Genomic DNA, 14,535 nt, shown 5'->3' on the forward strand with positions numbered 1-14,535 from the left:
TATTGATGCATAGATGCATGTGCTAAGGCTAAGAGCCTCTAAGTATAGTGTTGAGCACAGTTGCATTGTTTAATAGAGTTAAGCTATTTGGAAAACATTGTATCAGTAATTACTGAACATATAAGTTATAAAACAATTGCACTAGAAAGGAGCCATTGTAATCATTTCGTACATGAGGAAACCTGAGGCCCATAAAGGTGAGTTGCCCAGGTTGCCCAGTGAGGTAATGCAGGAACTAGTACTCATAACCAGATTGCTTCATTCTTTTATATTATCGTTGGAAATTTAATTAATTAATTTTGGCATAGATAATATATATACAGTTAAAAAAAATTTAAAGTACAAAGTCATTTAGCAAAAACTCTCCCTTCCTCTTTCGCCTTCTGCAACTCGGTTCTCCACTCTAGAGGGAACCACAAAACACATTTTGTTTCTTTTCAGTTATTCTATTTATATTCAGAAAGCTTCATTTTAGAACGTGATTTAAAGGATATCAGTTACCACCATATTTTCAGTTTATCAATATAAAATAAAGGCAAACAAATTTGTCTTTAGATCCAAGCACACCTTTTTAAGGAGCATGAAAACTTTAAAAACTTATCAGGAACCCATGAATAGCTTATATATAATTCGTAAACTGTTTTTATAATGCGCCTGCTTTTCCACAGCAGTGAGTGCATAGAGGTAAAATCATAAGTCAGTTGGTCGTGTGTAGTTCTACATGAACCCAAAAAGGACATGGCTGGTTGACTTATGATTTGGGAGGAAGGCACTGGGGGCACCACAGCAGGTGAGTAAGTGAAATTGAAAGACTACTTGAGGATATCATTTGATTTAAACTTACCATTGTTTTGTTATTGTTATACCTGCTGATCTTTCTTGCTGTCTGTGTTAGTTTTATTGCTTTTATCTAAAAAATTGATTTTCAAGTAATAGGGATAAAAGTCTGATAACAACCATCAGCTCACATGCTGGTGGTCACTATCAGGAACCCATGAGTCACTATCATGAACCATGACTATCAAAATGAGACTATCTGATTTTGATAGTCTCAAAAATATAGGGCCTAGTATCTGTGGGTCCATCAACTGGCTTCTGTATGTATTGGCTATAGCAGTTACTAGCTTTATGACCACCATGTAGGGTTGTGCAATTAGTGAGTGCATTGCGCAAACATGCTTGGATGAGGGAGCTTCCAGCTCAAGCTCCACTGTCTGCAGCCAGACGATGTCTGCTTAGAGGACTGAGCACCTTTTTCTAATTCTCTACCAGGATGATTCATCTCCTAATGTACACAAATAGCACAGATTAAAGGAAGCCCTGATCACTTCTACTTTTTGGTCTGTACAGAATAGCATTTTTATGCACTAAAATTTAATTCATTGCTCCCGATGATTATTGAAATGAATAAGGATTTAATATATACCCTTGGTACTTTACAATCAGTCACTGCTTCCTATGGAATTTCATAGCTCACTTTTATAACAGACATTGGTAAAATAAGAATCTATTGTTAAAGTACTCATCTAAAATATTTTCATACTCATTGGAGTGATTTTTGCTAGCAAAGCTTAAAAATTAACATAATGCTTTGTTTCATCCTGATCCTTAAAGTACACAGACTTAATCCAAGAATTTCCTGACATGTATTGTAGCATAGTATGTTAGAAAGAACATAGGCTAGGGAATAAGAATGACCTAGGTTCAGATCCCCATCTAGCCTTTCACTAGCTATAAACTTGGACAAATTACTATTTGTGTCTTATTTTCTTTTTTGTTGTTTTTGTTTTTTATAGAGATGGGGTCTTGCTATGTTGTCCAGGCTGGTCTTGAACTCTTGGGCTTAAGTGATCCAGTGCTGGGATTACAGGCTTGAGCCACTGAGCCTGATGCTGCATTTTATTTTCATCTGTAAATACAAATTGAATTGCCCTACCTCACAGTACTGTGAAGATTAGAAGATTTAATGTGTAAAGCAGATACTAGCTGCTCATTAAATGTTCTCTTTTTTACCCCTTCTTCCTCTACCTTGGTGACATCTTAAGACCTACATTGTAAAAGTCCATTAGTTAGAGAAGTGGTGATTATTTTGGTTAGCTTTTGTCTTTAGATTCCTGAGGGTTAACTCCAAAGTCCTTTTTGTTTTTATACTTGTTAAAAATATCCCTAAAGGTGTATTTCTGTACTTTCATGTTTTTCTAGGCTGCCAGAGGGTCCTTTAGGTCCACCACAATACTGTTGAACCTCATTTGAACACTTGATGTTGTTAGACTTAGATATGGGGGCAGTTGTGATTTGATTTCAGGACATCCAGGATTATTGTTTCTTAATAAAGCCATGCCGTTAGCTTAAGATTTTATTATGATTGGACTGTTCACCTTGGAAATAGAGTGAGGTGAAAAAAATTCTGGTTAGTGAGACTGCATGTCACTGGATAAGAGCATTAGCTAGACAGACCTAGTAAAGACCAAAATCCACATTGTTAATTTGGAGACATGCATAACATAATTATCTGAATCAATCATAACTGAATGAGGAAAAGGGGAACTCCAGATTAATGTGGGTAAAGAAACAGTTGTGTTATTGTAGCTTTTTAGGCTTTTCATTTGAAATACCCATGAGCCCCCTAGATATCATAAAGTTAGATTTAATAAATTATGAATGATTTATAAACTTAGCTTACAATAAGATCAAACCTTATCTCTGACTGAGCAAGGCTACTGAAACTGCTTAATTTGTGCTCCTCCATATCATGCTTTGAAGAATGTGTAACCCATTCCTCTAAACCTTAGGTTTAAACTTATAGCTAAGAAAAATACTTTAATTTTGTCTTAATTTACTTTAAATAAAATGCCTTTATTAGAGGATGGTACAGGTATTATGTAAAAATATCAACAGTTTCAAACATTTTTATTAGGTGAAAAATAGTAATTTGTCCTTTTTAAAATCATTTATCTATATAGGCATTAATTCATGGACTAAACAGACATTATTACTCCATTACTATTAACTATCGGAAAAATGAACTGGAACAGAAGGTAAGTTTGAATTTTTATCTTATAGGAGGAAAAAAGTCTTTTTCAAACCATTTAAACTATTACCTGGAATGTGATTTAAATTTGAATTTTTGACCTCTTTCAGTGTTTCCAAATATTATTCCATTATTGATGAATTGCAGCACAAAATAAAGGAATATTTTATTGGACTATTTAAAAACACATTTTACCTTATTGGTAGGTGCTGAAGTGGGAGAGGAAGTAGGAAATAAATCAAACACTCCACTTTGGTTTTATGATAAATCATAAAAATATTTCTTTTAGTTCTGTGATTTTCTGATTATCTTCTTCAAGAAAAAGGCTTTTTGTAATTAAATTAGTAAATATATTGCTCTATAAATTTGAGAGGAATGACTTAAATTGCAGTTGTGTCATGCTTTTTGATTGTTTGTTTTAAGAGAGAGGGTCTTGTTCTGTCTCCCAGACTTCAGTGCAATGGTGTGATCATGGCACGCTGCAGCCTCAAACTTTTAGGTTCAAGGGATCCTCACTCTACAGCCTCCCGAGTAGCTGGGACTATCGGTATGCACCACCACACCTGGCTGTTTTTTGGGTGGTGGGTGGGAGGTAGAAACGGACTCTTGCTTTGTTGCTCAGGTTGGTCTTGAACTCCTGTGCTCAAGTGATCCTCTCACCTCAGCCTTCTAAAGTGCTGAGATCATTAGCATGAGCCATTGCACCCAGCCTAGTGCTTTTAGAAAACATACCATGTTTACTCTAAGGAAAACTAAAAGTGAGTCAAGGAGAAACAGTTATAGGGTTTTCAGATAATTTGTACTAGATTCTTATCCCATTTTATACCAGTTTTCAAGTTTGATTAGTTTTTAACATTACCTGACATTTTGATGAATTAGCATTCTCATTTGTTTCTACTATTTTAGGATTATTTCTAGTATAGTTTTTCTCTCAACTAATGCCAAGTATTTAACTCTGCCTGTTGTTTTTGATATTACAATCTGAACCACTTTCCCCCTCTTTACTATTACAATTAGTCATCCACCTAATTAGTTTCTTGTATTTCTCTCTGAGAAAGTTAAAAGCATTTTTTAAAAGAACACTGAGTTTACTGTTGATTGATAGCCAGTAAGTTTTGGTTAGTGAAACCACTCTCAAGTCTGAAAGTGATAAGTAATCAGTAGCAAATAAGATCATTCTATCTAGCCCAAACTGTTTCTCACCAAGGTGTCTTAGACGGGGATTCTGGTACATGGCAAGTGGCGGATGGAGTGAGCTGGGCTCTCCACGCTTACCCCCTCTTTCAACCAGATCACGTCCATTTTTAATCTAATCTATATACTGGGGGGTGAGGGTATGCAATATAAGATTTTCTTTGAAATAAGAATTCTAATTTTGTTTTTTTTTAAGTTTGTTAAACTAGAGTTTTAAAAGGTGAAATCCACTTATAAACTCATCTGAAGAGCCCAGTGCTTGAGCATATAATGAGCGAGGGGAGTGGGGGACTACTTCCCCCTTGGCCTGAGGGGATCCTATAAAGCTGTCTTCTAATTCCTGCCTGTGTACCACAGTTTACTTCTGCTGTGATAGATTTAGTTGATTAAGTATATTTTTAACACTTATTTTTAATTTTACATGGAATGAGTACAGGCTGTGAAAAATGGCACCACTCAGGTACAAACAAAATTCAGAATATAAATATTTTATCAGACTGCTATCTGATACCCATCTATTCGGAAATGTCTAGCTAATTACATCAATTTTTTCTTTCTCTTTTTTGGGGGAGTATCTCATAAACTTAGCCATTTTCCTTGGCATAAACAGCAAATATATAAGCACTTACATAAATTACTTAATGTTATGTTTATGTTCTTAATAGCCCAGTTTAGCTGTTAAACTGCCTTCTTGGTAACAAAAGCTCTGCCTTTACTCTTATCCAGACAACTTGTATATTTAACCCCAAGCCTTACTTGAGGGTCTCAAGGGAATCCTTGTCCAGGTATGATAGGAATATCCTGCTGCTCCTTGGGAACTGTCTTTGTTTGCTTTTGAAGTGGTAGGGAAATCTTAAGTCTCAACACTTAATTATAGGTGGCTATATAGCATAGGTAGTTGTAGCAGCATCCACATTTCTCAAACATGTATTTTCTAGAATGGTATCAGTGGAGAAGCTAGGAAGCAATCAAAGAAACTGAAATAATCTGTGGAGGGTTTTCCTAATTTTTTTTGGCATACTCTCTTTGCCCCTGGAGCCATAGTAAGAAAATGGGAGAATTAGTGCCTTTGGAACCAAAGGAAGGGAATGGAGGAGTTTTGTATCTTGAAAAGCCTTATAGGTGATTTTGACAGGCAGCTTATTTTCCAATATACGATAAAATTTGTACCACAAATAGCTGTAAACTTCTAAGCAAGTAGGATAATTTTTCTAAACGAAACCCCCATATATCTCCAAGTACATCTTCAGATTCTCATGGGTCAGGGATCTCATTTAAAGTATAACGGTTCTATTGACAAAACAACAATCATTTTATAGCCATCATTTTTTTTCTTTTACTTTTCACAGTTTTGTGAATCATCCAAAGGGGAAAACTTATTTAATGATAGTCCTCAATTGAAGAAAATTTGTAGGGTAGGACTTTAAGAAAAACTGTCTTAAAATATAAACTTGAAAACTTAAAAACTTCTAAGAATAAGTACTCAGAATTGTAAGTCCAATTTGAGAAACGTTGAACTAAGGTGTTTAGTTTCATGATCACTAATATAGGGTCCAACCCCAATTTGCTGGTGTGATTGCACATGAGTTTTTTTTTTGTTTTGTTTTGTTTTTTTTTTTTGGAGTCTCACTCACTCTGTCACCCAGGCTGGAGTGTAGTGGCGTGATCTCAGCTCACTGCAACCTCCGTCTCCCGGGTCCAAGTGATTCCTCTGCCTCAGCCTCCCAAGTAGCTGAGATTACAGGCGTGTGCCACCACACCCAGCTAATTTTTGTGGTTTTAGTAGCGACGGGCTTTCACCATTTTTTTTTGGTTTGTTTGTTTTAGAGGTATGAAGTAGGAGATCAGGGGTCTCACAGCCTTCAGAGCTGAGAGCCACGAACAGAGATTTGCCCACGTATTTATTAACAGCAAGCCAGTCATTAGCATTGTTTCTACAGATGTTCGATTAACTAAAAGTATCCCTTATAGGAAATGAAGGGATGGGCTAAAATAAAGGGATGGGCTTGGCTAGTTATCTGCAGCAGGAGCATGTCCTTAAGGCACAGATGGCTCATGCTGTTGTTTGTGGTTCAAGAACGCCTTTTTTTTTTTTTTTTTTTTTAAATTTAAGTTCTAGGGTACATGTGCACAACGTGCAGGTTTGTTACATATGTATACATGTGCCATGTTGGTGTGCTGCACCCATTAACTCGTCATTTACATTAGGTATATCTCCTAATGCTATCCTTCCCCTCTTCCCCCTCCCCACAATAGGACCCGGTGTGGGGCTTTCACCATTTTAACCAGGCTAGTCTTGAATTGCTGACCTCAACTGATTCGCCCGCCTTGACTTCCCAAAGTGCTGGGATTACAGGCATGAGCCACTGTGCCCAGCCTAGATAAATCTTTTATTCTCAGCTTCATGGCTTTTCATCCTGACAATAAGGAAGTTATAGATGGAATACCAGAATGTGAAGGAAACTTTGAGATTACCTAATACAAGCCCTTAATTCATAGATCTCTAAACTGAGGATCAGAAAGATTGACACAAGGTCACTCAGTAAATAGGGCATTTATCTCGTTATCTTGGCATTGAAAAGCTAGGCTATATGAAAAATTAGAGATACTTTGTGTAATATTAATATGAATGTCATTCATTCATCAGATGTTTATTGAGCTATTATTAGATATTGTTCTAGAATATAGACCCTAGTGGTCTTGAAATGAATAGGTCAAAATCCCTGCCTTCTTGATTTCCCTTTAGTGGGAGAGAAATGCAGTAAACAAGTAAACAAAAATTTCAGGTCTTTGTAAGCGTTATACAAGTAATACAGCAGGTTAAGGGAAGAAAGATTTTGATTTTGTTTAAGGTAGTGTAGTGCGACTATTTTAGGTATAGTATTGTTAGGGAAGACATCTATCTAAAGGAAGAGAGGAAGGCAAGTTATGCAAAGATAAGAATAGCCTTCTAGGTAGAAGGACAGCAAATGCAAAGGCCTTGGTGTTGGAGTACTCCTTAAGTTATATTAATATAAATACAGGAGCATTCTAATTGGAGTTTATTTGCATTAATAAAGTTAAATTTAAATCATTAAGTCAAAATTTTTTTTTTCTCTAGACAATGAAGGGGGTATCCTCAAGGCAGAAAAATAATTACTTTTTCTTTATTTTTTAGATGTTGCTAAATTTGCATAAGAAGAGTTGGATGGAAGGTTTGACACTTCAGGACTACAGTGAACACTGTAAACACAATGAATCAGTGGTAAAAGAGATGTTAGAATTAGCCAAGAATTACAATAAGGTAAAAGTTACTTCCACCATTTGTTCTTTATAATCTTTGGAATACATATGATTAGATGCCAAGCATTGTATAAGTAATTAAAAATAGAGAAGCCTTTTTTGTAAATAAAATAGTAAATATTTGCTTAGCAGTTCATCTGGTCTGCAACTACTCACCCTTGCCTTTGTAATGCAAAGGCAGCCTTACACAATATGTAAAGGAATGAATGTGTTTGGGTTCTATTAAAACAAGCAGCTAGCCAGATTTGTCCCATGGGCTATAGTTTTTCAACTCCTGTTGAAGACCATGTAATACAGTTGCATATTTGAAATCTCTTCATTATTTAAGGTATGTTTTTCTTGAAGGGGACAGGGAGTAAGGGGATATAGATAACGATTAACAGCACTTACTACTTGCTGTGTATAATTTATATTATGAATGTTTCTATTTTTCATTTAATAATTATTTATTGGCTGGGCGCGGTGGCTCAAGCCTGTAATCCCAGCACTTTGGGAGGCCGAGACGGGCGGATCACGAGGTCAGGAGATCGAGACCATCCTGGCTCACACGGTGAAACTCCATCTCTACTAAAAAATACAAAAAACTAGCTGGGTGAGGTGGCGGGCGCCTGTAGTCCCAGCTACTCGGGAGGCTGAGGCAGGAGAATGGCGTAACCCGGGAGGCGGAGCTTGCAGTGAGCTGAGATCCGGCCACTGCACTCCAGCCTGGGTGACAGAGCGAGACTCCGTCTCAAACAAACAAACAAACAAACAAACAAAAAAATAATTATTTATTAAAAATCGAATGTGCCAGGCATATCATACATGTATACATATAGATTGCAACTCATTAATGGGTTGAAAACCTGCAATCTGAAAATACACATTTATACATTATGCAATGTTACATTAACAAATATTTATTGAACATCTCTTATACAAGTTATAGTAAAAAAATGAATCCTTGCTTTATTTATAGGAAAACAGGAACAGTTAGACAAGCTTCTAAATAATCAGCGCATTAGTTAAAAATCAGTCTGTACCATAACACCTTCATATTCAGATTGTCCACAGACCAGCTATATCAGCATCACCTAGGATCTTGTTAGAAATGCAGACTTTCAGACCTACTGGCTCAAAATCTACACTTTAACAAGTTCTCCAGGAGATCTGTATACTCTTGAAATTAGACATTAGGAAATACTACCATAGAGAAGACCATGGGAAGCCCTGTAGGAGTTCAGAGGCTCTGACTTTGAAGCTGGCCAACATTCAGGTTGCTGTCTTACAGATAAACAACAATCAAACTAGGCCTTAAAGCATAAATAAGGCTTGAACATACAAAGAAATGTTACCCTAGGCAAAATAAACATCACAGGCAAGGGCTAGGAGATAGAAAAGGCATAGAACAGATCCCGCAATCCCACCACTGGTTGCACATCCAAAGAAATGAAATCAGTATGTTGAAGAGATGTATATACTCCCATGTTCATTGGAGCATTATTCATAGTACCCAAGATATGGAGTCAACCTAAGTGTCAATCAACAGAGGAATAAAGAAGATGTGGTATATAGATATACATACAATGGAATACTATTCAGCCATTAAAAAAAAGGAAATCCTGTCATTTATGACAACATGGATAAACCTGAAAGGCATTATTTTAAGTGAAATAAGCCAGGTATTGAAAGCCAAGTACCACATCATCTCACTTATATGTGAAATCTAAAAAAGTTGAACTCATGGAAGTAGAGAGTAGAATTGTGGTTACCAGGAATGTGAGGTTTGGGTGGAGCAGGGTGGGTGGGGAGGTGTTGGGGAGAAAACAACACACAGGACATGTTTAGGAAACAATATGCTTGGCTAGTATGCATAGTACCTGAGGGTGAACAGTGGGGAATTAAGTTTTAAAAAGTTTTTGAAGTCAAATAACAGCACTTGGGATGTCAGGATAAGAGGTTTTTTTGAGGAGTTTTTTGTTTTGTTTGTTTTGTGAGATGGAATCTTGCTCTGTCACCCAGACTGGAGTATAGTGGTACGATCTCGGCTCACTGCAACATCTGTCTCCTGGGTTCAAGAGATTATTCTGCCTCAGCCTCCCAAGTAGCTGGGATTACAGGTGCCCGCTGCAACACCTGGCTAATTTTTATATCTTTTAGTAGAGACGGAGTTTCACCATGTTGTCCATGGCTGGTCTCAAACTCCTGACCTCAGGTTATCGACCCGCCTTGGCCTCCCAAAGTGCTGGGATTACAGGAGTGAGCCACCGTGCCTGGCCTAAGAGTTATTTTTGATCAGAGGCATGATATGCTTAGAACCTGACTTTAGAAACATAATTTCACAACAGTATAGAAGGAATGCTGCAAGAGAAGATTTGAAATGGAGAGTCTGTTTGAGAGGAGCTTGCTACTACCCAAACAAAAGATACGAAGAGTCTGTATTATTACCATGGTAGCAGTGGGAATGGAGGTATCAATAGGCAAATAAAAAAAGCATGGTACTGGTTGGATAGACGAAGTAAAAGCAGGAGGAGGAATCAAAGAGGAATTCAAAGTTTCCTGCCTGGGTGACCAGTAGTATGGTAGTACCACTAGCATTTTCAATTTAGGTACAAGTAGAAGGATTGAGGAAGGAGGTAAAGAGTTTATTTTTAAGGAAGCAATTAGAAATGTGGGACTAGGAATTAATGGTAAGGGCTAGAGCTCAAGATTTCAGGATCATAGTTAAGATTGTTGTTAGTTATTACACCAAAACATAATATTTCCCTTTTAAAAATAAATACATCTTTTATCCAAGAGACAGTGTATAAAATTTACCAAGTGTAACAAGAAGACTTTTGAGAGAACTAAGCTTTAAAATAAAGTTGATGGGCCCATGCAAATGGAAATCCCAGCAGAATTAGGGTTGGCTTTGAAAAGTATGCCCTGATTATAGTGTTTCAACTGGAAATCCCCATTAGTGCTAGATCGTAGGGAAAATATTTCTTATCTTTCTAGTGTATGTTTTCATGCTGTGGAGATTAGATAAAGAGAAATAAATCACTTACCATATTTTAAATAGTTAACCTTTTATAAGTAAAAAAGTTATGACTTAAGTAATTATTCAGCAGACTGTAGGAATGGTTTTCATTTCTCTGTAACATTACACGTTTAAGTAAATTTGTATTGGTACCACTGCCAGGAAATAACCTATTTATGGTTACTGCTGCCCATCTACAGAAGTTTTTCCTATTTTACAGTTTTAAAAAATCTCTGTAGTACTCAAAAACTTGTAAGGTTTGGTTATAAAATGAAAACAATGTGTAAGCTGTGATATGAAAGAGTCCAAATTTGGGAATGTAATTCCCTCTGTGATTGAAAGAAATACGGTGGGTTTTTTTAGTAACACTTAAAATATAAAAAGAAAGGCCCAAGCTACCAATTCTTCATAGTATTCTTTTTAATTGGTTGGTGTTTTAAGCTAAGGTAATTACTGTTGGATGCCAGTTAGGTCCTAAAGTAAAAGAAGGTTAGAAAATAATTAAATTCTTATGTCGCAAGTTTTCAGTTTCAAGTCTGAATTCCACACAAATTCTGCTTGATTATTATTAGTCATTTGATTTTTTCTAATTACTGAACCACAACACCCACAGTTCTGTTTTTCCAAGTCTCCTAATTTATTCATGCCAAGATGCATCTGCTATTTTTTTTTAAATTTTGATAATGTTTGATTACATACTTGTAAATGAATGTGCAGGTGAAAAAATGAATTGCGAAGAACATTTTAAGAATAGCATAGAAACAAAAATTTCCTTTTTTTTTCCCCAAGCATGTAGCGCTATAAATTCTGAGATCTGACAGTTTACTGTTCAGGTGGAAATATTGACCTACTTAGTAACCTGAAAGAAAGTTTGAATATTTCTTTTATATGCTTACATATGAAATATGTAAATATACAATTACATTTGGTTTAATACAGTAGCTATACTAAATGCAGATATCTCATTTGGTAGTACAATATGATAAAAACAACAGATATAAATATTGGGGAAAAGAGGTAAGATTATTATTATTTGGATGTGATAGAATGTGTTTGCAATCAAACATAAAAATCTAAGAGAATAAACTTAGAAAACTCTTAGAACTGTTTTAATCAAGAATTATATAATTGGTAAACACAGTTATATAAACTGAAAACAGTCGAAAAATAGGCAAATCAGTTACAGTAGCATCTAAAATTATAAAATATTCAGGAATTAACCATCACAAGAAATGTAAATGTGTAAGTGTGTATGACTTATGTGAAGAAAACGAAAAACATTTGTAAATAAATTGGGACATACCATGTTTCCAAATGGGAAGACTTAGTATTGTAAAGCTGCTGTCAGGCTTCCCAAAAGTTACTATAATTCTAGTAAGAATATTAATGTGAGCTTTGAAAAATTTGATAATGTGACGTTAAAGTTTATCTTCATAAAATAACAACTAGCATTTATTGTTTGTTATGAGTCAGAATGGGAGAAAATATTTTTACCTATAACACAGAGTGAGCTAGTACCCAAAAATGCATAATACTCAGAGAATTCCTATAAAATATTTATTTTATTTTTGTTTTTTATTTCTGTAAGTTACTGAGGAACAAGTGGTGTTTGGTTCCATGAGTAAGTTCTTTAATGCCGATTTGTGAGATTTTGGTGCACCCATCCCTTGAGCAGTGTACACTGTACCCAATTTGTAGCCTTGGCCTATAAAATATTTTTTTTTAAATAAGTTGAGCAAAAGAGAAAACTCACTGAAAAAAAAGACAAATGGTATATAAACATGGAAAAGTTCTAGCCTTTTTAAGTAGTCAAAAAAAAGTTAAAATAAGTAGAAATTTTTTTTTTCTTTTTAAATAAAAAAGAATTTTTTAGGAAAATATAGCAGTAATGGGAAAGTAATTGATAGAACATTTTTGGAGGCCATCTTTCAGTTTTAAGTGCATATAACTCTTTAAACAACATGTTCTCTGTAGAGGATTTATTATGAAAAATAAAATTTCACAAAAACTAACTTAGAGAAATATCTACAATCTGCTGTTAGATGTACAAAATTAAATTGTATAACAATGTGAAAATAATTCCTATCACGTTATCTTCTCTCCCTTTTTCAAAAGTATCTCTATCTTGCATATATGTCAACATATTGTGTTGGTAGCAGTATGTGTGAGGCAGGAGACTCTATACTTTATGTAATGCCTGAATTATTTTCAGTTTTTGCTTTAAGCAAGTAATACTTATATGTAAGGTTGTGTTAGCTCAAAATAACAATGGCTTAAACAAGGTAGAAAGGTATGTCTCATATTTCAAGGCCAATATAAAACTTCAAAGACATTAGAGACCCAGGTTCATTCTGTCTTTCTGCTCTACTTTCCTTGTGTTGGCCTTCTTCCTTTAGGTCACCTCATGATTCATTGTGATTGCGATAGCTTCAGCCATCTCATCTAAGTTTCATGCAACAGGAAGAGAAGAAAGGGCAAAAGGGGGATAAATCAGTTTCCTTTCAGGATCCTTTGCATAAGTTCCACACAGCACTCCTGATTACAACCGACCCTGGAACTATATGGATTTGAATTGTATAGATTCAAATATATACATGGATTTTTCTCATAAATATACTAGAATTTTTTTTGAGATGTACAACAATTTGAAAAACACCTCAGACAAACTGCATAGCCCAGAATTATTATTATTATTATTATTATTAAAGACAAGGTCTCACTCTGTCACTCAGTCTGGAGTGCAATAGCATGATCATGGTTCACTGTAGCTTCCACCACTTAGGCTCACGCAATCCTCCTGCCTCAGTCCCCCGAGTAGCTGGGACTACAGGCATGTGCCATCATGCCTAGCTAATTTTTTGTAGAGATGGGGTTTCACTATTTGCCTAGGCTGGTCTTGAACTCCTGGGCTCTAGCAGTCTGCCTGCCTTGGCCTCCCAAAGTGCTGGGATTACAGGCATGAGCCACAGCACCTGGCAGCCCAGAAATATTGGAAAAAAAAAAAAAAAGGCATGTCACAAATGCATAAAATATAGGAGACACTAGTCTGTTTTATCATTTGCTACCATAAACTATACACTAATCTATTATAAAATAAAAAATTGTCAAAACGTATACATACAAACACAGTTGTACATGGCCCCATGCTCAGTTGAGAAGGTTGAATTGCTTGATATGTACTATAGATTGAGGTCCCCAGCTGCTGTTGCCTGCCATTTCAGACAGGTAATTCACCTTGTAAACAGATAATGTAAACTTATTGTATTGATAAATAAGTATGGTACTGTAAATGTATTTTCTTTTCCCTACACTTTTCCAAATAACATATTCTTTTCTCTAGCTTACATTGTTGTAACAATATAGTATATAATGTATATAACATACAAAATATGTGTTAACTGTTTATATTATCAGTAAGGCTTTCAGTCAACAGTAGGCTATTAATAGTTAAGTGACACACAGATTCTCACCTGTGATGGGTTAGCCCCCATAACCCTCATCCCCATTTGTTCAAGGGTCAACTGTATATCTCATTTGGCAGGACGTAGTTAAATGGACACAACTAGCTGCAAGAAAGTTTATGCAATGTGGTATTTTAGCTGGGATCATTGATACCTGTAGTAAAATCAGGGTTATGTTACAGAAGAAGGGGAAGATGGACATTAGGAAGGTGACTATCAGATTCTGCCATAGAAATGTTTTCCAACAACCTTAACTACAGTTTCTCTTACATGCACACGTACACACACACAAGCATGTGTGCACATACATGTATGATCTTTATTGTTCATCTCTATTTCATGTAATTACATTTTGAAATTGAATTCTCTGTGAAATTTTTATGAAGCATCTATGTTGTTTAGGGCCACTTAATAAATCATGCATTTGACATTATTATTATTATTCAAGTTGTATCAGTGAAAAGTAATGATTTCCCCAATTGCCATGAATGTTTCTTTGAGGTCTTTGGAGATACATAGGACTGTGTTTAAGCCACAGTTTCACTGCTTATTGCGTGTCTGGCTAGAGG

The 14,535-nt window shown here is 35.6% G+C and overlaps 1 protein-coding gene across 3 annotated transcripts in view; it reads left to right on the forward strand.

Annotated features, from left to right (window-relative positions):
* The window catches only part of PSMD14 (proteasome 26S subunit, non-ATPase 14), a 109,218-nt gene that overhangs the window by 84,751 nt on the left and 9,932 nt on the right, over positions 1 to 14,535 (forward strand). For all 3 annotated transcript variants that reach the window (XM_015432117.4, XM_045367164.3, XM_045367163.3), the window contains 2 exons: positions 2,964 to 3,038; positions 7,383 to 7,508. In XM_015432117.4, the coding sequence (XP_015287603.1) occupies positions 2,964 to 3,038; positions 7,383 to 7,508 (201 nt within the window). The remainder of the gene's footprint in view (positions 1 to 2,963; positions 3,039 to 7,382; positions 7,509 to 14,535) is intronic.

The sequence above is a fragment of the Macaca fascicularis genome, chromosome 12 (assembly GCF_037993035.2).
Source record: "Macaca fascicularis isolate 582-1 chromosome 12, T2T-MFA8v1.1".
In the NCBI taxonomy this organism is placed as follows: domain Eukaryota; kingdom Metazoa; phylum Chordata; class Mammalia; order Primates; family Cercopithecidae; genus Macaca; species Macaca fascicularis.